Source organism: Tachypleus tridentatus, chromosome 1, assembly GCF_004210375.1.
Source record: "Tachypleus tridentatus isolate NWPU-2018 chromosome 1, ASM421037v1, whole genome shotgun sequence".
NCBI lineage: Eukaryota > Metazoa > Arthropoda > Merostomata > Xiphosura > Limulidae > Tachypleus > Tachypleus tridentatus.
The window spans coordinates 184,309,335-184,334,470 of record NC_134825.1 but is presented as its reverse complement, the minus strand read 5'-3'; the positions used below and the strand labels follow the sequence as shown (position 1 = coordinate 184,334,470).

Sequence of the window (25,136 nt, the reverse complement as noted above, 5' to 3'; positions counted from 1 at the left end):
GAACCTTCTTTGTACCTCTGCCGTTTGCAACTGTTTTTACTCTGTGCTTTGAAACTTTGTTCCTCACTAAAGTATCCCACGTGGAATTGTATTTTCCTTCCTTGGTGGGCCATACTTTTTCAGAACAGACGGTCTACTATTGCTCTTTTTTGGCCTTCGTATTCAGTCACATTTGGATGAATTGGGTCTGTCCTTGGTTAATATTGCTGTATCCACTGGTCAGCCCATTCCACTATGGCTTCTTACAGCCCTCAGTTGTGACCTATCATCAAGTCATCTGAGAAAAGTAGACACTCCTGATTGGAAATACTGTCTGCTATTTGCTGAACATCTTTTGAATTATCCTTCCATTTTTATTTATACAGATGGTTCGAAATCAGGTGACTGTGTGGATTCTGCCATGGTTTGTTGTGGTTTGGTTGTTTTGTGCAGAATCCCCTCTAAAACCTCTGTGTTTACTGCTGAACTGCATGCCATTTCTCTTTCCCTGGATTACATAGAAGCTAAGCAGTATTCAAACTGCACTATTTATACTGACTCGCTTTGTTCACTACTGGCCCTGGAATCCCTTCACATTGGTTCACAACCTGTTCTCGCCAATATTCAAAACTGACTGGCCCATTTCTCCTTAGCATCTACTTCTATCCAGTTTTTCTGGATACCAGGCCACGTTGGTATTTGCGAGAACTAGCTTGCCGACACCACAGCTAAACCTATCTGCTCTGGCACTATCACTGCTGTGCCTGTTCCATACATGGACTATGGTCCTGTATTCAAGGCTTGGCTCTGTGCCAGTTGGCAGTCAACTTGGAGTGAGCAACGTGAAAACAAGCTTTTCCAAATAAACCTCTATATTGGACTTTGGTCGTCTTGTTTCCATAAGGATCAGAAAGAGGAAGTTGTTCTAAATAGACTACACATTGGTCACAGTTTTTAACTCATTGTTTCCTTTTATCTGGAACTGATGCACCAGTGAGTTATGACTCTTAATGACGGCACCAGTTTAAACATGTTCTGTCCCAGGGTTTGTCCACAACATGAGACAGTGTTATTGGTGATAGTAACACTACCCACCTTGATAATGGTTTTAGTTTTTTAAAGGCCATTAATCTTTTTAATGCCATTTAAGTTTTTTAATTTATACATTACACCTTTTTTATTGTGGTTCCCTTTAAGAATCACAGTCTCTCTAGTTTGATTTGAAATTAGAAACTGGCCGTAACATTAAATAACTCGAAACCAAGACTGGAAAGGCCAGCTTCAGGTGACAAACGCTGCTGTTTGAACTACCCATTAGTCATCCTGGAGAGTTATTATTATAATTTTGCTTCAAGTCTTTTAAAACATTTTTTTCTTATTTTCCTTTTTTAAAAATGGCCATAACGTCAAATAACTCGAAACCAAGACTGGAAAGGCCAGCTTCAGGTGACAAACGCTGCTGTTTGAACTACCCATTAGTCATCCTGGAGAGTTATTATTATAATTTTGCTTCAAGTCTTTTAAAACATTTTTTTCTTATTTTCCTTTTTTAAAAATGGCCATAACGTCAAATAACTCGAAACCAAGACTGGAAAAGCCAACTTTAGGTGACTGACGATGATTTTTGTACTTACCTGTTAGTCTTCCTGGTGAGTTATGATAATTACAGTTAAGCTACAGAAAGTCCTTTACAACTTGAATTACTGTAGTTTTTCTCTTAACGTTGTAGATTAGATGTAAACATTGGTTTTATTCTATTTATTTGTTTTTTTTTAAAACTTTGTTTTATTTTATCTTAATTTAAAACTTTTTGTTTTATCTTAATTTAAAACTTTGTTTTGCTTTATTTTAATTTAAAACTTTGTTTTGTTTTATCTTAATTTCCTTTTATGAATTTTACTAAATTTTCTTTTAACATTTTATTTATCAGATGTTTGGTGCAGATAGGCCTAGTGTCATAAAACACCAAACCAACCAATTTATAAACTTGAACCATGTTGGTAGAGAAACTGATACCAAGTTAACTGATTGATAAACTAGATGTAAAATTTTAGTTCAGAAACTAAAACACAGACTGATAAATGTGATGCAAAATGTTGGTACAGAAACTGAAACACAATCTACTGTCTGATAAATGTGATGCAAAATGTTGGTACAGAAACTGAAACACACTCTACTGTCTGATAAAATAGATGTAAAATGTTTGTTGAGAAACTCAAACAATCTACTGGCTGATAAAATAGATGTAAAATGTTGACACACAAACTGAAACACAGTCTACTGGCTGATAAAATAGATAAACAATTTTGGTACAGAAACTGAAACACAGTATATTTACTTATAAACTAGATGTAAAATGTTGGTACAGAAACTAAAACACTGGATATTTACTGATAAACATGATGTAAAATGTGGTACAGAAACTAAAACACTGGATATTTACTGATAAACATGATGTAAAATGTGGTACAGAAACTAAAACACTGGATATTTACTGATAAACATGATGTAAAATGTTTGTACAGAAACTGAAACACAGTTTACTGACTGATAAACTAGATGAACAATGTTAGTACAGAAACTGAGACACAGTATACTGACTAATAAACTTTATGTAATATGTTGGTACAGAAACGTAAACATGATCTACTTTGAAACTGAGGCTCGTGTTTTGTAGAATATACATTTTCAGAACACAGATTTCTAAAATATGACACATCTAATTTATATTTCTCCTGAGTTCCCTTCTACAAATCAAGTTTTCAGTATGAAAATGTTTTATAATGTAAAAACTACAGGACAATTATCTAGAAAAACCCTTATTCAAAATGCAAATATCTTGAACTATTTTTTCTAGGGTGATTTAAATTTGAAGAAAGAAGGTCATATCTGCAGTAGGTGTAAACTTAATGTAGTGTCAGGTGGAAAGTGTATGTAATACTTCCCTAAGACAAGAAGTTTTATCATATAATAAGTTCATTATGGAATTTTCTTCATAATTTACCCTAAAGTTTCATATCTCCCAGGAAATACTTGAAGTTAAAAATCTATTATCTTTCTGCATTCAAAGTGACGTGAACAGGTGCACATGTGACTTGATGCATTAAACTAGAAAAACACTTTAATGGTAGAGCACATATTACAATTTGCCAACTAACATTATTGCTAGGACTAAAAATTGTTTGGAGGTTGGTTGGTTTTATGGAAAACGGTGATAACGTTTTAACATACCGATGTTATTTCAAACCAATAATTATGTTTCCTATTTGTACATTACAGTTCAGAGGAGCAGGTAATGTTAAAAGGGAACTCAATAAATTTATAATTACAAAAGAATATATGAAGTTTTGTAATGTCTAACATGATTTCTGTCTTTCATCAGATTTCTCCTTTTGTATTTGTTGATATCTTAATACATATATATTTACCTGAGGTTACTGATTAAAACAACATAATGCAGTGACAATTCTTATAAATTCAGGAATTTGTTTAACCTTCAGTTAGCTGAACATTTCTCTTAGGGATCCATCCGTTATTTCTGCTGGAGAAGAAGGAAAATTAGATTCTAGAAGTGACAGTACTCCAGAAGTAAGTAAGAAAAGTATGCAAGAACAGGTAATGTTCTTCATTAAGCTGTTTCTAATACATAAAGATTATCTCATGGGGTTGATATAGCTTGAAACTGTATGACCTTTTCTGTATAACATGAGCCATAAATTGCTTCATATTTCAAACTGTGTGACTGTTAGGTGTATAAAACTGGAGAGCTAAATGTAATGGCTATGTTAGATTATCTTAAAATCACTTTCATTAAGAAAGAATAACAAAGTTATGTGGATAAAAGTAACTTCATTTGACAGTATTTGTTATATTTGTTTGAAAGTATAATTACTTTAAGTAAAATAGCTTTAATATATGGAGATAATACATATTTAATCAAAATACTGTCCCAAGAATATTAGCTCTACTAAATTACATTAAGTGAACATGTGAACAGCAAGGAATGGATTTAGAAAAAGGAAAGGGTATTTTGTAAAAATTGAAACACTTTGAAAATTTGGGGCAATATATGTATGTACTTAATATGTAGTAATATGTGAATTAGTGTAATTAGTACAATTACACTAGCTTTTTCAGTTTAGTTCTATGTATATCAGAGTTAATTATTCAAAATGCAAAAAACATTCAGTCCTATTTATTTAGTTACAATTTTAATTTTTAGAGTAATTGATGTATTTATTTATCCAGGCAAAATCTGAGGAAACGTCTCATTTGAAGTCTGAGTGGGAAAGTGAGAATATTGGAAAGGACGAAGGTAAGGGTGAGGGTACAAAAGATGACCAGTTGAAACTAAGGGAAGCAGAGTCCAAGCGTGCAGTATATGAACGTGCATGTAAGGAAACCAAGAATAACTTGACATCAAAAACTGAGTTAATTGATATAGTGAGTGATGTAAAAACCATTAGCATCAAGGAAAAGTTTGAGAAAGGGGAACTTGAAAGTGAATTTTATTTGGAAAAACAAGAAAAAACTCGCAGACAAAAGGAAGAAGATCTTAATGTCTTCAGTGAAACAAGTATGTAGATGTAGCACATGTTTATAAATACCCTGGATTCAGTGCTCTTTAAATAATTAGGTTATACACAAATATCAGGGTCAGTTGTTTATAATCTGGTAGGTTATACAAACTCCTAATTTCAGTTTTCTTTAAATAAGTAGGTTATACACACTCCTATGTTTATCTCACATGCTAGTCACAAACATCAAGTTGTGTGTTCTGATAGAGGACATCAACCTTGTACATTACTGATCTTATCTCACATGCTAGTCACACACATCAAGTTGTGTGTTCTGATAGAGGACATCAACGTTGTACATTACTGATCTTATCTCACATGCTAGTCACACACATCAAGGTGTGTGTTCTGATAGAGGACATCAACCTTGTACATTACTGATCTTATCTCACATGCTAGTCACACATATCAAGTTGTGTGTTCTGATAGAGGACATCAACCTTGTACATTACTGATCTCACATGCTAGTCACACACATCAAGGTGTGTGTTCTGATAGAAGACATCAACCTTGTACATTACTGATCTTATCTCACATGCTAGTCACACACATCAAGGTGTGTGTTCTGATAGAGGACATCAACCTTGTACATTACTGATCTTATCTCACATGCTAGTCACACACATCAAGGTGTGTGTTCTGATAGAAGACATCAACCTTGTACATTACTGATCTCACATGCTAGTCACACACATCAAGGTGTGTGTTCTGATAGAGGACATCAACCTTGTACATTACTGATCTTATCTCACATGCTAGTCACACACATCAAGGTGTGTGTTATCATAGAGGACATCAACCTTGTACATTACTGATCTTATCTCACATGCTAGTCACACACATCAAGGTGTGTGTTCTGATAGAAGACATCAACCTTGTACATTACTGATCTCACATGCTAGTCACACACATCAAGGTGTGTGTTCTGATAGAGGACATCAACCTTGTACATTACTGATCTTATCTCACATGCTAGTCACACACATCAAGGTGTGTGTTATCATAGAGGACATCAACCTTGTACATTACTGATCTTATCTCACATGCTAGTCACACACATCGAGGTGTATGTTCCGATAGAGGACATCAACCTTGTACATTACTGATCTCACATGCTAGTCACACACATCAAGGTGTGTGTTCTGATAGAGGACATCAACCTTGTACATTACTGATCTTATCTCACATGCTAGTCACACACATCAAGGTGTGTGTTATCATAGAGGACATCAACCTTGTACATTACTGATCTTATCTCACATGCTAGTCACACACATCGAGGTGTATGTTCCGATAGAGGACATCAACCTTGTACATTACTGATCTCACATGCTAGTCACACACATCAAGGTGTGTGTTCTGATAGAGGACATCAACCTTGTACATTACTGATCTTATCTCACATGCTAGTCACACACATCAAGGTGTGTGTTATCATAGAGGACATCAACCTTGTACATTACTGATCTTATCTCACATGCTAGTCACACACATCAAGGTGTGTTTTATCATAGAGGACATCAACCTTGTACATTACTGATCTCACATGCTAGTCACACACATCAAGGTGTGTGTTCTGATAGAGGACATCAACCTTGTACATTACTGATCTTATCTCACATGCTAGTCACACACATCAAGGTGTGTGTTATCATAGAGGACATCAACCTTGTACATTACTGATCTTATCTCACATGCTAGTCACACACATCAAGGTGTGTTTTATCATAGAGGACATCAACCTTGTACATTACTGATCTCACATGCTAGTCACACACATCAAGGTGTGTGTTCTGATAGAGGACATCAACCTTGTACATTACTGATCTCACATGCTAGTCACACACATCAAGTTGTGTGTTCTGATAGAGGACATCAACCTTGTACATTACTGATCTTATCTCACATGCTAGTCACACACATCAAGGTGTGTGTTCTGATAGAGGACATCAACCTTGTACATTACTGATCTCACATGCTAGTCACACACATCAAGTTGTGTGTTCTGATAGAGGACATCAACCTTGTACATTACTGATCTCACATGCTAGTCACACACATCAAGGTGTGTGTTCTGATAGAGGACATCAACCTTGTACATTACTGATCTTATCTCACATGCTAGTCACACACATCAAGGTGTGTGTTCTGATGGAGGACATCAACCTTGTACATTACTGATCTTATCTCACATGCTAGTCACACACATCAAGGTGTGTGTTATCATAGAGGACATCAACCTTGTACATTACTGATCTTATCTCACATGCTAGTCACACACATCAAGGTGTGTGTTATCATAGAGGACATCAACCTTGTACATTACTGATCTTATCTCACATGCTAGTCACACACATCAAGGTGTGTTTTATCATAGAGGACATCAACCTTGTACATTACTGATCTCACATGCTAGTCACACACATCAAGGTGTGTGTTCTGATAGAGGACATCAACCTTGTACATTACTGATCTTATCTCACATGCTAGTCACACACATCAAGGTGTGTGTTATCATAGAGGACATCAACCTTGTACATTACTGATCTTATCTCACATGCTAGTCACACACATCAAGGTGTGTGTTCTGATAGAAGACATCAACCTTGTACATTACTGATCTTATCTCACATGCTAGTCACACACATCAAGGTGTGTTTTATCATAGAGGACATCAACCTTGTACATTACTGATCTCACATGCTAGTCACACACATCAAGGTGTGTGTTCTGATAGAGGACATCAACCTTGTACATTACTGATCTCACATGCTAGTCACACACATCAAGTTGTGTGTTCTGATAGAGGACATCAACCTTGTACATTACTGATCTTATCTCACATGCTAGTCACACACATCAAGGTGTGTGTTCTGATAGAGGACATCAACCTTGTACATTACTGATCTCACATGCTAGTCACACACATCAAGTTGTGTGTTCTGATAGAGGACATCAACCTTGTACATTACTGATCTCACATGCTAGTCACACACATCAAGGTGTGTGTTCTGATAGAGGACATCAACCTTGTACATTACTGATCTCACATGCTAGTCACACACATCAAGGTGTGTGTTCTGATAGAGGACATCAACCTTGTACATTACTGATCTTATCTCACATGCTAGTCACACACATCAAGGTGTGTGTTATCATAGAGGACATCAACCTTGTACATTACTGATCTTATCTCACATGCTAGTCACACACATCAAGGTGTGTTTTATCATAGAGGACATCAACCTTGTACATTACTGATCTCACATGCTAGTCACACACATCAAGGTGTGTGTTCTGATAGAGGACATCAACCTTGTACATTACTGATCTCACATGCTAGTCACACACATCAAGGTGTGTGTTCTGATAGAGGACATCAACCTTGTACATTACTGATCTCACATGCTAGTCACACACATCAAGGTGTGTGTTCTGATAGAGGACATCAACCTTGTACATTACTGATCTTATCTCACATGCTAGTCACACACATCGAGGTGTATGTTCCGATAGAGGACATCAACCTTGTACATTACTGATCTCACATGCTAGTCACACACATCAAGGTGTGTGTTCTGATAGAGGACATCAACCTTGTACATTACTGATCTCACATGCTAGTCACACACATCAAGTTGTGTGTTCTGATAGAGGACATCAACTTTTTACATTACTGATCTTATCTCACATGCTAGTCACACACATCAAGGTGTGTGTTCTGATAGAGGACATCAACCTTGTACATTACTGATCTTATCTCACATGCTAGTCACACACATCAAGGTGTATGTTCTGATAGAGGACATCAACCTTGTACATTACTGATCTTATCTCACATGCTAGTCACACACATCAAGGTGTGTGTTCTGATAGAGGACATCAACCTTGTACATTACTGATCTCACATGCTAGTCACACACATCAAGTTGTGTGTTCTGATAGAGGACATCAACCTTGTACATTACTGATCTTATCTCACATGCTAGTCACACACATCAAGGTGTGTGTTCTGATAGAGGACATCAACCTTGTACATTACTGATCTTATCTCACATGCTAGTCACACACATCAAGGTGTATGTTCTGATAGAGGACATCAACCTTGTACATTACTGATCTTATCTCACATGCTAGTCACACACATCAAGGTGTGTGTTATCATAGAGGACATCAACCTTGTACATTACTGATCTTATCTCACATGCTAGTCACACACATCAAGGTGTGTGTTATCATAGAGGACATCAACCTTGTACATTACTGATCTCACATGCTAGTCACACACATCAAGGTGTGTGTTATCATAGAGGACATCAACCTTGTACATTACTGATCTCACATGCTAGTCACACACATCAAGGTGTGTGTTCTGATAGAGGACATCAACCTTGTACATTACTGATCTCACATGCTAGTCACACACATCAAGTTGTGTGTTCTGATAGAGGACATCAACCTTGTACATTACTGATCTCACATGCTAGTCACACACATCAAGGTGTGTGTTCTGATAGAGGACATCAACCTTGTACATTACTGATCTTATCTCACATGCTAGTCACACACATCAAGGTGTGTGTTCTGATAGAGGACATCAACCTTGTACATTACTGATCTTATCTCACATGCTAGTCACACACATCAAGGTGTGTGTTATCATAGAGGACATCAACCTTGTACATTACTGATCTTATCTCACATGCTAGTCACACACATCAAGGTGTGTGTTATCATAGAGGACATCAACCTTGTACATTACTGATCTTATCTCACATGCTAGTCACACACATCAAGGTGTGTTTTATCATAGAGGACATCAACCTTGTACATTACTGATCTCACATGCTAGTCACACACATCAAGGTGTGTGTTCTGATAGAGGACATCAACCTTGTACATTACTGATCTCACATGCTAGTCACACACATCAAGTTGTGTGTTCTGATAGAGGACATCAACCTTGTACATTACTGATCTTATCTCACATGCTAGTCACACACATCAAGGTGTGTTCTATCATAGAGGACATCAACCTTGTACATTACTGATCTCACATGCTAGTCACACACATCAAGGTGTGTGTTCTGATAGAGGACATCAACCTTGTACATTACTGATCTCACATGCTAGTCACACACATCAAGGTGTGTGTTCTGATAGAGGACATCAACCTTGTACATTACTGATCTCACATGCTAGTCACACACATCAAGGTGTGTGTTCTGATAGAGGACATCAACCTTGTACATTACTGATCTTATCTCACATGCTAGTCACACACATCAAGTTGTGTGTTCTGATAGAGGACATCAACCTTGTACATTACTGATCTCACATGCTAGTCACACACATCAAGGTGTGTGTTCTGATAGAGGACATCAACCTTGTACATTACTGATCTTATCTCACATGCTAGTCACACACATCAAGGTGTGTGTTATCATAGAGGACATCAACCTTGTACATTACTGATCTTATCTCACATGCTAGTCACACACATCAAGGTGTGTGTTCTGATAGAGGACATCAACCTTGTACATTACTGATCTTATCTCACATGCTAGTCACACACATCAAGGTGTGTTTTATCATAGAGGACATCAACCTTGTACATTACTGATTTCACATGCTAGTCACACACATCAAGGTGTGTGTTATCATAGAGGACATCAACCTTGTACATTACTGATCTTATCTCACATGCTAGTCACACACATCAAGGTGTGTGTTATCATAGAGGACATCAACCTTGTACATTACTGATCTTATCTCACATGCTAGTCACACACATCAAGGTGTGTGTTCTGATAGAAGACATCAACCTTGTACATTACTGATCTTATCTCACATGCTAGTCACACACATCAAGGTGTGTTTTATCATAGAGGACATCAACCTTGTACATTACTGATCTCACATGCTAGTCACACACATCAAGGTGTGTGTTCTGATAGAGGACATCAACCTTGTACATTACTGATCTCACATGCTAGTCACACACATCAAGTTGTGTGTTCTGATAGAGGACATCAACCTTGTACATTACTGATCTTATCTCACATGCTAGTCACACACATCAAGGTGTGTGTTCTGATAGAGGACATCAACCTTGTACATTACTGATCTTATCTCACATGCTAGTCACACACATCAAGGTGTGTGTTCTGATAGAGGACATCAACCTTGTACATTACTGATCTTATCTCACATGCTAGTCACACACATCAAGGTGTGTGTTATCATAGAGGACATCAACCTTGTACATTACTGATCTTATCTCACATGCTAGTCACACACATCAAGGTGTGTGTTATCATAGAGGACATCAACCTTGTACATTACTGATCTTATCTCACATGCTAGTCACACACATCAAGGTGTGTTTTATCATAGAGGACATCAACCTTGTACATTACTGATCTCACATGCTAGTCACACACATCAAGGTGTGTGTTCTGATAGAGGACATCAACCTTGTACATTACTGATCTTATCTCACATGCTAGTCACACACATCAAGGTGTGTGTTATCATAGAGGACATCAACCTTGTACATTACTGATCTTATCTCACATGCTAGTCACACACATCAAGGTGTGTGTTCTGATAGAGGACATCAACCTTGTACATTACTGATCTTATCTCACATGCTAGTCACACACATCAAGGTGTGTTGTTCTGATAGAGGACATCAACCTTGTACATTACTGATCTCACATGCTAGTCACACACATCAAGGTGTGTGTTCTGATAGAGGACATCAACCTTGTACATTACTGATCTCACATGCTAGTCACACACATCAAGTGTGTGTTCTGATAGAGGACATCAACCTTGTACATTACTGATCTTATCTCACATGCTAGTCACACACATCAAGGTGTGTGTTCTGATAGAGGACATCAACCTTGTACATTACTGATCTCACATGCTAGTCACACACATCAAGGTGTGTGTTCTGATAGAGGACATCAACCTTGTACATTACTGATCTCACATGCTAGTCACACACATCAAGGTGTGTGTTCTGATAGAGGACATCAACCTTGTACATTACTGATCTCACATGCTAGTCACACACATCAAGGTGTGTGTTCTGATAGAGGACATCAACCTTGTACATTACTGATCTTATCTCACATGCTAGTCACACACATCAAGGTGTGTGTTCTGATAGAGGACATCAACCTTGTACATTACTGATCTTATCTCACATGCTAGTCACACACATCAAGGTGTGTTTTATCATAGAGGACATCAACCTTGTACATTACTGATCTCACATGCTAGTCACACACATCAAGGTGTGTGTTCTGATAGAGGACATCAACCTTGTACATTACTGATCTCACATGCTAGTCACACACATCAAGGTGTGTGTTCTGATAGAGGACATCAACCTTGTACATTACTGATCTTATCTCACATGCTAGTCACACACATCAAGGTGTGTGTTCTGATAGAGGACATCAACCTTGTACATTACTGATCTTATCTCACATGCTAGTCACACACATCAAGGTGTGTTTTATCATAGAGGACATCAACCTTGTACATTACTGATCTCACATGCTAGTCACACACATCAAGGTGTGTGTTCTGATAGAGGACATCAACCTTGTACATTACTGATCTCACATGCTAGTCACACACATCAAGGTGTGTGTTCTGATAGAGGACATCAACCTTGTACATTACTGATCTCACATGCTAGTCACACACATCAAGGTGTGTGTTCTGATAGAGGACATCAACCTTGTACATTACTGATCTTATCTCACATGCTAGTCACACACATCAAGGTGTGTGTTCTGATAGAGGACATCAACCTTGTACATTACTGATCTCACATGCTAGTCACACACATCAAGGTGTGTGTTCTGATAGAGGACATCAACCTTGTACATTACTGATCTCACATGCTAGTCACACACATCAAGGTGTGTGTTCTGATAGAGGACATCAACCTTGTACATTACTGATCTCACATGCATTAGTCACATGCACACACATCAAGGTGTGTGTTCTGATAGAGGACATCAACCTTGTACATTACTGATCTTATCTCACATGCTAGTCACACACATCAAGGTGTGTGTTCTGATAGAGGACATCAACCTTGTACATTACTGATCTCACATGCTAGTCACACACATCAAGGTGTGTGTTCTGATAGAGGACATCAACCTTGTACATTACTGATCTTATCTCACATGCTAGTCACACACATCAAGGTGTGTGTTCTGATAGAGGACATCAACCTTGTACATTACTGATCTTATCTCACATGCTAGTCACACACATCAAGGTGTGTGTTCTGATAGAGGACATCAACCTTGTACATTACTGATCTTATCTCACATGCTAGTCACACACATCAAGGTGTGTGTTCTGATAGAGGACATCAACCTTGTACATTACTGATCTTATCTCACATGCTAGTCACACACATCAAGGTGTGTGTTCTGATAGAGGACATCAACCTTGTACATTACTGATCTCACATGCTAGTCACACACATCAAGTTGTGTGTTCTGATAGAGGACATCAACCTTGTACATTACTGATCTTATCTCACATGCTAGTCACACACATCAAGGTGTGTGTTCTGATAGAGGACATCAACCTTGTACATTACTGATCTTATCTCACATGCTAGTCACACACATCAAGGTGTGTGTTCTGATAGAGGACATCAACCTTGTACATTACTGATCTTATCTCACATGCTAGTCACACACATCAAGGTGTGTGTTCTGATAGAGGACATCAACCTTGTACATTACTGATCTCACATGCTAGTCACACACATCAAGGTGTGTGTTCTGATAGAGGACATCAACCTTGTACATTACTGATCTCACATGCTAGTCACACACATCAAGGTGTGTGTTCTGATAGAGGACATCAACCTTGTACATTACTGATCTTATCTCACATGCTAGTCACACACATCAAGGTGTGTGTTATCATAGAGGACATCAACCTTGTACATTACTGATCTCACATGCTAGTAGTCACACACATCAAGGTGTGTGTTATCATAGAGGACATCAACCTTGTACATTACTGATCTCACATGCTAGTCACACACATCAAGGTGTGTGTTCTGATAGAGGACATCAACCTTGTACATTACTGATCTCACATGCTAGTCACACACATCAAGGTGTGTGTTCTGATAGAGGACATCAACCTTGTACATTACTGATCTCACATGCTAGTCACACACATCAAGGTGTGTGTTCTGATAGAGGACATCAACCTTGTACATTACTGATCTTATCTCACATGCTAGTCACACACATCAAGGTGTGTGTTCTGATAGAGGACATCAACCTTGTACATTACTGATCTTATCTCACATGCTAGTCACACACATCAAGGTGTGTGTTCTGATAGAGGACATCAACCTTGTACATTACTGATCTTATCTCACATGCTAGTCACACACATCAAGGTGTGTGTTCTGATAGAGGACATCAACCTTGTACATTACTGATCTTATCTCACATGCTAGTCACACACATCAAGGTGTGTGTTCTGATAGAGGACATCAACCTTGTACATTACTGATCTCACATGCTAGTCACACACATCAAGGTGTGTGTTCTGATAGAGGACATCAACCTTGTACATTACTGATCTTATCTCACATGCTAGTCACACACATCAAGGTGTGTGTTCTGATAGAGGACATCAACCTTGTACATTACTGATCTCACATGCTAGTCACACACATCAAGGTGTGTGTTCTGATAGAGGACATCAACCTTGTACATTACTGATCTTATCTCACATGCTAGTCACACACATCAAGGTGTGTGTTCTGATAGAGGACATCAACCTTGTACATTACTGATCTTATCTCACATGCTAGTCACACACATCAAGGTGTGTGTTCTGATAGAGGACATCAACCTTGTACATTACTGATCTTATCTCACATGCTAGTCACACACATCAAGGTGTGTGTTCTGATAGAGGACATCAACCTTGTACATTACTGATCTCACATGCTAGTCACACACATCAAGGTGTGTGTTCTGATAGAGGACATCAACCTTGTACATTACTGATCTTATCTCACATGCTAGTCACACACATCAAGGTGTGTGTTCTGATAGAGGACATCAACCTTGTACATTACTGATCTTATCTCACATGCTAGTCACACACATCAAGGTGTGTGTTATCATAGAGGACATCAACCTTGTACATTACTGATCTCACATGCTAGTCACACACATCAAGGTGTGTGTTATCATAGAGGACATCAACCTTGTACATTACTGATCTCACATGCTAGTCACACACATCAAGGTGTGTGTTCTGATAGAGGACATCAACCTTGTACATTACTGATCTCACATGCTAGTCACACACATCAAGGTGTGTGTTCTGATAGAGGACATCAACCTTGTACATTACTGATCTTATCTCACATGCTAGTCACACACATCAAGGTGTGTGTTCTGATAGAGGACATCAACCTTGTACATTACTGATCTCACATGCTAGTCACACACATCAAGGTGTGTGTTCTGATAGAGGACATCAACCTTGTACATTACTGATCTTATCTCACATGCTAGTCACACACATCAAGGTGTGTGTTCTGATAGAGGACATCAACCTTGTACATTACTGATCTCACATGCTAGTCACACACATCAAGGTGTGTGTTCTGATAGAGGACATCAACCTTGTACATTACTGATCTCACATGCTAGTCACACACATCAAGGTGTGTGTTCTGATAGAGGACATCAACCTTGTACATTACTGATCTTATCTCACATGCTAGTCACACACATCAAGGTGTGTGTTATGATAGAGGACATCAACCTTGTACATTACTGATCTCACATGCTAGTCACACACATCAAGGTGTGTGTTCTGATAGAGGACATCAACCTTGTACATTACTGATCTCACATGCTAGTCACACACATCAAGGTGTGTGTTCTGATAGAGGACATCAACCTTGTACATTACTGATCTTATCTCACATGCTAGTCACACACATCAAGGTGTGTGTTCTGATAGAGGACATCAACCTTGTACATTACTGATCTTATCTCACATGCTAGTCACACACATCAAGGTGTGTGTTCTGATAGAGGACATCAACCTTGTACATTACTGATCTCACATGCTAGTCACACACATCAAGGTGTGTGTTCTGATAGAGGACATCAACCTTGTACATTACTGATCTCACATGCTAGTCACACACATCAAGGTGTGTGTTCTGATAGAGGACATCAACCTTGTACATTACTGATCTTATCTCACATGCTAGTCACACACATCAAGGTGTGTGTTCTGATAGAGGACATCAACCTTGTACATTACTGATCTTATCTCACATGCTAGTCACACACATCAAGGTGTGTGTTATCATAGAGGACATCAACCTTGTACATTACTGATCTTATCTCACATGCTAGTCACACACATCAAGGTGTGTGTTCTGATAGAGGACATCAACCTTGTACATTACTGATCTCACATGCTAGTCACACACATCAAGGTGTGTGTTCTGATAGAGGACATCAACCTTGTACATTACTGATCTCACATGCTAGTCACACACATCAAGGTGTGTGTTCTGATAGAGGACATCAACCTTGTACATTACTGATCTCACATGCTAGTCACACACATCAAGGTGTGTGTTCTGATAGAGGACATCAACCTTGTACATTACTGATCTCACATGCTAGTCACACACATCAAGGTGTGTGTTCTGATAGAGGACATCAACCTTGTACATTACTGATCTTATCTCACATGCTAGTCACACACATCAAGGTGTGTGTTCTGATAGAGGACATCAACCTTGTACATTACTGATCTTATCTCACATGCTAGTCACACACATCAAGGTGTGTGTTCTCATAGAGGACATCAACCTTGTACATTACTGATCTTATCTCACATGCTAGTCACACACATCAAGGTGTGTGTTCTGATAGAGGACATCAACCTTGTACATTACTGATCTCACATGCTAGTCACACACATCAAGGTGTGTGTTCTGATAGAGGACATCAACCTTGTACATTACTGATCTCACATGCTAGTCACACACATCAAGGTGTGTGTTCTGATAGAGGACATCAACCTTGTACATTACTGATCTTATCTCACATGCTAGTCACACACATCAAGGTGTGTGTTCTGATAGAGGACATCAACCTTGTACATTACTGATCTCACATGCTAGTCACACACATCAAGGTGTGTGTTCTGATAGAGGACATCAACCTTGTACATTACTGATCTTATCTCACATGCTAGTCACACACATCAAGGTGTGTGTTCTGATAGAGGACATCAACCTTGTACATTACTGATCTTATCTCACATGCTAGTCACACACATCAAGGTGTGTGTTCTGATAGAGGACATCAACCTTGTACATTACTGATCTCACATGCTAGTCACACACATCAAGGTGTGTGTTCTGATAGAGGACATCAACCTTGTACATTACTGATCTTATCTCACATGCTAGTCACACACATCAAGGTGTGTGTTCTGATAGAGGACATCAACCTTGTACATTACTGATCTTATCTCACATGCTAGTCACACACATCAAGGTGTGTGTTCTGATAGAGGACATCAACCTTGTACATTACTGATCTTATCTCACATGCTAGTCACACACATCAAGGTGTGTGTTCTGATAGAGGACATCAACCTTGTACATTACTGATCTTATCTCACATGCTAGTCACACACATCAAGGTGTGTGTTATCATAGAGGACATCAACCTTGTACATTACTGATCTTATCTCACATGCTAGTCACACACATCAAGGTGTGTGTTCTGATAGAGGACATCAACCTTGTACATTACTGATCTCACATGCTAGTCACACACATCAAGGTGTGTGTTCTGATAGAGGACATCAACCTTGTACATTACTGATCTTATCTCACATGCTAGTCACACACATCAAGGTGTGTGTTCTGATAGAGGACATCAACCTTGTACATTACTGATCTCATTATCTCACATGCTAGTCACACACATCAAGGTGTGTGTTCTGATAGAGGACATCAACCTTGTACATTACTGATCTCACATGCTAGTCACACACATCAAGGTGTGTGTTCTGATAGAGGACATCAACCTTGTACATTACTGATCTTATCTCACATGCTAGTCACACACATCAAGGTGTGTGTTCTGATAGAGGACATCAACCTTGTACATTACTGATCTTATCTCACATGCTAGTCACACACATCAAGGTGTGTGTTCTGATAGAGGACATCAACCTTGTACATTACTGATCTTATCTCACATGCTAGTCACACACATCAAGGTGTGTGTTCTGATAGAGGACATCAACCTTGTACATTACTGATCTTATCTCACATGCTAGTCACACACATCAAGGTGTGTGTTCTGATAGAGGACATCAACCTTGTACATTACTGATCTTATCTCACATGCTAGTCACACACATCAAGGTGTGTGTTCTGATAGAGGACATCAACCTTGTACATTACTGATCTCACATGCTAGTCACACACATCAAGGTGTGTGTTCTGATAGAGGACATCAACCTTGTACATTACTGATCTTATCTCACATGCTAGTCACACACATCAAGGTGTGTGTTATCATAGAGGACATCAACCTTGTACATTACTGATCTTATCTCACATGCTAGTCACACACATCAAGGTGTGTGTTCTGATAGAGGACATCAACCTTGTACATTACTGATCTCACATGCTAGTCACACACATCAAGGTGTGTGTTCTGATAGAGGACATCAACCTTGTACATTACTGATCTTATCTCACATGCTAGTCACACACATCAAGGTGTGTGTTATCATAGAGGACATCAACCTTGTACATTACTGATCTTATCTCACATGCTAGTCACACACATCAAGGTGTGTGTTCTGATAGAGGACATCAACCTTGTACATTACTGATCTCACATGCTAGTCACACACATCAAGGTGTGTGTTCTGATAGAGGACATCAACCTTGTACATTACTGATCTTATCTCACATGCTAGTCACACACATCAAGGTGTGTGTTATCATAGAGGACATCAACCTTGTACATTACTGATCTTATCTCACATGCTAGTCACACACATCAAGGTGTGTGTTCTGATAGAGGACATCAACCTTGTACATTACTGATCTCACATGCTAGTCACACACATCAAGGTGTGTGTTCTGATAGAGGACATCAACCTTGTACATTACTGATCTTATCTCACATGCTAGTCACACACATCAAGGTGTGTGTTATCATAGAGGACATCAACCTTGTACATTACTGATCTCACATGCTAGTCACACACATCAAGGTGTGTGTTCTGATAGAGGACATCAACCTTGTACATTACTGATCTCACATGCTAGTCACACACATCAAGGTGTGTGTTCTGATAGAGGACATCAACCTTGTACATTACTGATCTTATCTCACATGCTAGTCACACACATCAAGGTGTGTGTTCTGATAGAGGACATCAACCTTGTACATTACTGATCTTATCTCACATGCTAGTCACACACATCAAGGTGTGTGTTCTGATAGAGGACATCAACCTTGTACATTACTGATCTTATCTCACATGCTAGTCACACACATCAAGGTGTGTGTTATGATAGAGGACATCAACCTTGTACATTACTGTCACACACATCAAGGTGTGTGTTCTGATAGAGGACATCAATCTCACATGCTAGTCACACACATCAAGGTGTGTGTTCTGATAGAGGACATCAACCTTGTACATTACTGATCTTATCTCACATGCTAGTCACACACATCAAGGTGTGTGTTCTGATAGAGGACATCAACCTTGTACATTACTGATCTCACATGCTAGTCACACACATCAAGGTGTGTGTTCTGATAGAGGACATCAACCTTGTACATTACTGATCTCACATGCTAGTCACACACATCAAGGTGTGTGTTCTGATAGAGGACATCAACCTTGTACATTACTGATCTCACATGCTAGTCACACACATCAAGGTGTGTGTTCTGATAGAGGACATCAACCTTGTACATTACTGATCTTATCTCACATGCTAGTCACACACATCAAGGTGTGTGTTATCATAGAGGACATCAACCTTGTACATTACTGATCTCACATGCTAGTCACACACATCAAGGTGTGTGTTCTGATAGAGGACATCAACCTTGTACATTACTGATCTCACATGCTAGTCACACACATCAAGGTGTGTGTTCTGATAGAGGACATCAACCTTGTACATTACTGATCTCACATGCTAGTCACACACATCAAGGTGTGTGTTCTGATAGAGGACATCAACCTTGTACATTACTGATCTCACATGCTAGTCACACACATCAAGGTGTGTGTTCTGATAGAGGACATCAACCTTGTACATTACTGATCTCACATGCTAGTCACACACATCAAGGTGTGTGTTCTGATAGAGGACATCAACCTTGTACATTACTGATCTCACATGCTAGTCACACACATCAAGGTGTGTGTTCTGATAGAGGACATCAACCTTGTACATTACTGATCTTATCTCACATGCTAGTCACACACATCAAGGTGTGTGTTCTGATAGAGGACATCAACCTTGTACATTACTGATCTTATCTCACATGCTAGTCACACACATCAAGGTGTGTGTTCTGATAGAGGACATCAACCTTGTACATTACTGATCTTATCTCACATGCTAGTCACACACATCAAGGTGTGTGTTCTGATAGAGGACATCAACCTTGTACATTACTGATCTTATCTCACATGCTAGTCACACACATCAAGGTGTGTGTTCTGATAGAGGACATCAACCTTGTACATTACTGACTGATCTCACATGCTAGTCACACACATCAAGGTGTGTGTTCTGATAGAGGACATCAACCTTGTACATTACTGATCTTATCTCACATGCTAGTCACACACATCAAGGTGTGTGTTCTGATAGAGGACATCAACCTTGTACATTACTGATCTTATCTCACATGCTAGTCACACACATCAAGGTGTGTGTTCTGATAGAGGACATCAACCTTGTACATTACTGATCTCACATGCTAGTCACACACATCAAGGTGTGTGTTCTGATAGAGGACATCAACCTTGTTACATTACATCTTATCTCACATGCTAGTCACACACATCAAGGTGTGTGTTCTGATAGAGGACATCAACCTTGTACATTACTGATCTTATCTCACATGCTAGTCACACACATCAAGGTGTGTGTTCTGATAGAGGACATCAACCTTGTACATTACTGATCTCACATGCTAGTCACACACATCAAGGTGTGTGTTCTGATAGAGGACATCAACCTTGTACATTACTGATCTCACATGCTAGTCACACACATCAAGGTGTGTGTTCTGATAGAGGACATCAACCTTGTACATTACTGATCTTATCTCACATGCTAGTCACACACATCAAGGTGTGTGTTCTGATAGAGGACATCAACCTTGTACATTACTGATCTTATCTCACATGCTAGTCACACACATCAAGGTGTGTGTTATCATAGAGGACATCAACCTTGTACATTACTGATCTTATCTCACATGCTAGTCACACACATCAAGGTGTGTGTTATCATAGAGGACATCAACCTTGTACATTACTGATCTTATCTCACATGCTAGTCACACACATCAAGGTGTGTGTTCTGATAGAGGACATCAACCTTGTACATTACTGATCTCACATGCTAGTCACACACATCAAGGTGTGTGTTCTGATAGAGGACATCAACCTTGTACATTACTGATCTTATCTCACATGCTAGTCACACACATCAAGGTGTGTGTTCTGATAGAGGACATCAACCTTGTACATTACTGATCTTATCTCACATGCTAGTCACACACATCAAGGTGTGTGTTCTGATAGAGGACATCAACCTTGTACATTACTGATCTCACATGCTAGTCACACACATCAAGGTGTGTGTTCTGATAGAGGACATCAACCTTGTACATTACTGATCTTATCTCACATGCTAGTCACACACATCAAGGTGTGTGTTCTGATAGAGGACATCAACCTTGTACATTACTGATCTTATCTCACATGCTAGTCACACACATCAAGGTGTGTGTTCTGATAGAGGACATCAACCTTGTACATTACTGATCTTATCTCACATGCTAGTCACACACATCAAGGTGTGTGTTCTGATAGAGGACATCAACCTTGTACATTACTGATCTCACATGCTAGTCACACACATCAAGGTGTGTGTTCTGATAGAGGACATCAACCTTGTACATTACTGATCTTATCTCACATGCTAGTCACACACATCAAGGTGTGTGTTCTGATAGAGGACATCAACCTTGTACATTACTGATCTTATCTCACATGCTAGTCACACACATCAAGGTGTGTGTTCTGATAGAGGACATCAACCTTGTACATTACTGATCTTATCTCACATGCTAGTCACACACATCAAGTGTGTGTTCTGATAGAGGACATCAACCTTGTACATTACTGATCTCACATGCTAGTCACACACATCAAGGTGTGTGTTCTGATAGAGGACATCAACCTTGTACATTACTGATCTTATCTCACATGCTAGTCACACACATCAAGGTGTGTGTTATCATAGAGGACATCAACCTTGTACATTACTGATCTTATCTCACATGCTAGTCACACACATCAAGGTGTGTGTTCTGATAGAGGACATCAACCTTGTACATTACTGATCTTATCTCACATGCTAGTCACACACATCAAGGTGTGTGTTCTGATAGAGGACATCAACCTTGTACATTACTGATCTTATCTCACATGCTAGTCACACACATCAAGGTGTGTGTTCTGATAGAGGACATCAACCTTGTACATTACTGATCTTATCTCACATGCTAGTCACACACATCAAGGTGTGTGTTCTGATAGAGGACATCAACCTTGTACATTACTGATCTTATCTCACATGCTAGTCACACACATCAAGGTGTGTGTTATCATAGAGGACATCAACCTTGTACATTACTGATCTTATCTCACATGCTAGTCACACACATCAAGGTGTGTGTTCTGATAGAGGACATCAACCTTGTACATTACTGATCTTATCTCACATGCTAGTCACACACATCAAGGTGTGTGTTCTGATAGAGGACATCAACCTTGTACATTACTGATCTTATCTCACATGCTAGTCACACACATCAAGGTGTGTGTTCTGATAGAGGACATCAACCTTGTACATTACTGATCTTATCTCACATGCTAGTCACACACATCAAGGTGTGTGTTATCATAGAGGACATCAACCTTGTACATTACTGATCTCACATGCTAGTCACACACATCAAGGTGTGTGTTCTGATAGAGGACATCAACCTTGTACATTACTGATCTCACATGCTAGTCACACACATCAAGGTGTGTGTTCTGATAGAGGACATCAACCTTGTACATTACTGATCTTATCTCACATGCTAGTCACACACATCAAGGTGTGTGTTCTGATAGAGGACATCAACCTTGTACATTACTGATCTCACATGCTAGTCACACACATCAAGGTGTGTTTTATGATAGAGGACATCAACCTTGTACATTACTGATCTCACATGCTAGTCACACACATCAAGGTGTGTGTTCTGATAGAGGACATCAACCTTGTACATTACTGATCTCACATGCTAGTCACACACATCAAGGTGTGTGTTCTGATAGAGGACATCAACCTTGTACATTACTGATCTTATCTCACATGCTAGTCACACACATCAAGGTGTGTGTTCTCATAGAGGACATCAACCTTGTACATTACTGATCTTATCTCACATGCTAGTCACACACATCAAGGTGTGTGTTTATCATAGAGGACATCAACCTTGTACATTACTGATCTTATCTCACATGCTAGTCACACACATCAAGGTGTGTGTTCTGATAGAGGACATCAACCTTGTACATTACTGATCTCACATGCTAGTCACACACATCAAGGTGTGTGTTCTGATAGAGGACATCAACCTTGTACATTACTGATCTTATCTCACATGCTAGTCACACACATCAAGGTGTGTGTTCTGATAGAGGACATCAACCTTGTACATTACTGATCTTATCTCACATGCTAGTCACACACATCAAGGTGTGTGTTCTGATAGAGGACATCAACCTTGTACATTACTGATCTCACATGCTAGTCACACACATCAAGGTGTGTGTTCTGATAGAGGACATCAACCTTGTACATTACTGATCTCACATGCTAGTTACTGATAGAGGACATCAACCTTGTACATTACTGATCTCACATGCTAGTCACACACATCAAGGTGTGTGTTCTGATAGAGGACATCAACCTTGTACATTACTGATCTTATCTCACATGCTAGTCACACACATCAAGGTGTGTGTTCTGATAGAGGACATCAACCTTGTACATTACTGATCTCACATGCTAGTCACACACATCAAGGTGTGTGTTCTGATAGAGGACATCAACCTTGTACATTACTGATCTCACATGCTAGTCACACACATCAAGGTGTGTGTTCTGATAGAGGACATCAACCTTGTACATTACTGATCTTATCTCACATGCTAGTCACACACATCAAGGTGTGTGTTCTGATAGAGGACATCAACCTTGTACATTACTGATCTTATCTCACATGCTAGTCACACACATCAAGGTGTGTGTTCTGATAGAGGACATCAACCTTGTACATTACTGATCTTATCTCACATGCTAGTCACACACATCAAGGTGTGTGTTCTGATAGAGGACATCAACCTTGTACATTACTGATCTTATCTCACATGCTAGTCACACACATCAAGGTGTGTGTTCTGATAGAGGACATCAACCTTGTACATTACTGATCTCACATGCTAGTCACACACATCAAGGTGTGTGTTCTGATAGAGGACATCAACCTTGTACATTACTGATCTTATCTCACATGCTAGTCACACACATCAAGGTGTGTGTTCTGATAGAGGACATCAACCTTGTACATTACTGACATCAACCTTGTACATTACTATCTCACATGCTAGTCACACACATCAAGGTGTGTGTTCTGATAGAGGACATCAACCTTGTACATTACTGATCTCACATGCTAGTCACACACATCAAGGTGTGTGTTCTGATAGAGGACATCAACCTTGTACATTACTGATCTCACATGCTAGTCACACACATCAAGGTGTGTGTTCTGATAGAGGACATCAACCTTGTACATTACTGATCTCACATGCTAGTCACACACATCAAGGTGTGTGTTCTGATAGAGGACATCAACCTTGTACATTACTGATCTTACATGCTAGTCACACACATCAAGGTGTGTGTTATCATAGAGGACATCAACCTTGTACATTACTGATCTCACATGCTAGTCACACACATCAAGGTGTGTGTTCTGATAGAGGACATCAACCTTGTACATTACTGATCTCACATGCTAGTCACACACATCAAGGTGTGTGTTCTGATAGAGGACATCAACCTTGTACATTACTGATCTCACATGCTAGTCACACACATCAAGGTGTGTGTTC

At 39.2% G+C, this 25,136-nt stretch overlaps 1 protein-coding gene across 1 annotated transcript in view; it reads left to right on the top strand.

Moving 5' to 3' along the window:
• LOC143233845 (uncharacterized) overlaps positions 1 to 25,136 on the top strand; it is a 78,856-nt gene that overhangs the window by 42,856 nt on the left and 10,864 nt on the right. The window contains exons 5-6 of the mRNA XM_076470622.1: positions 3,501 to 3,594; positions 4,228 to 4,294. Coding sequence (XP_076326737.1) covers positions 3,501 to 3,594; positions 4,228 to 4,294 — 161 coding nt within the window. The remainder of the gene's footprint in view (positions 1 to 3,500; positions 3,595 to 4,227; positions 4,295 to 25,136) is intronic.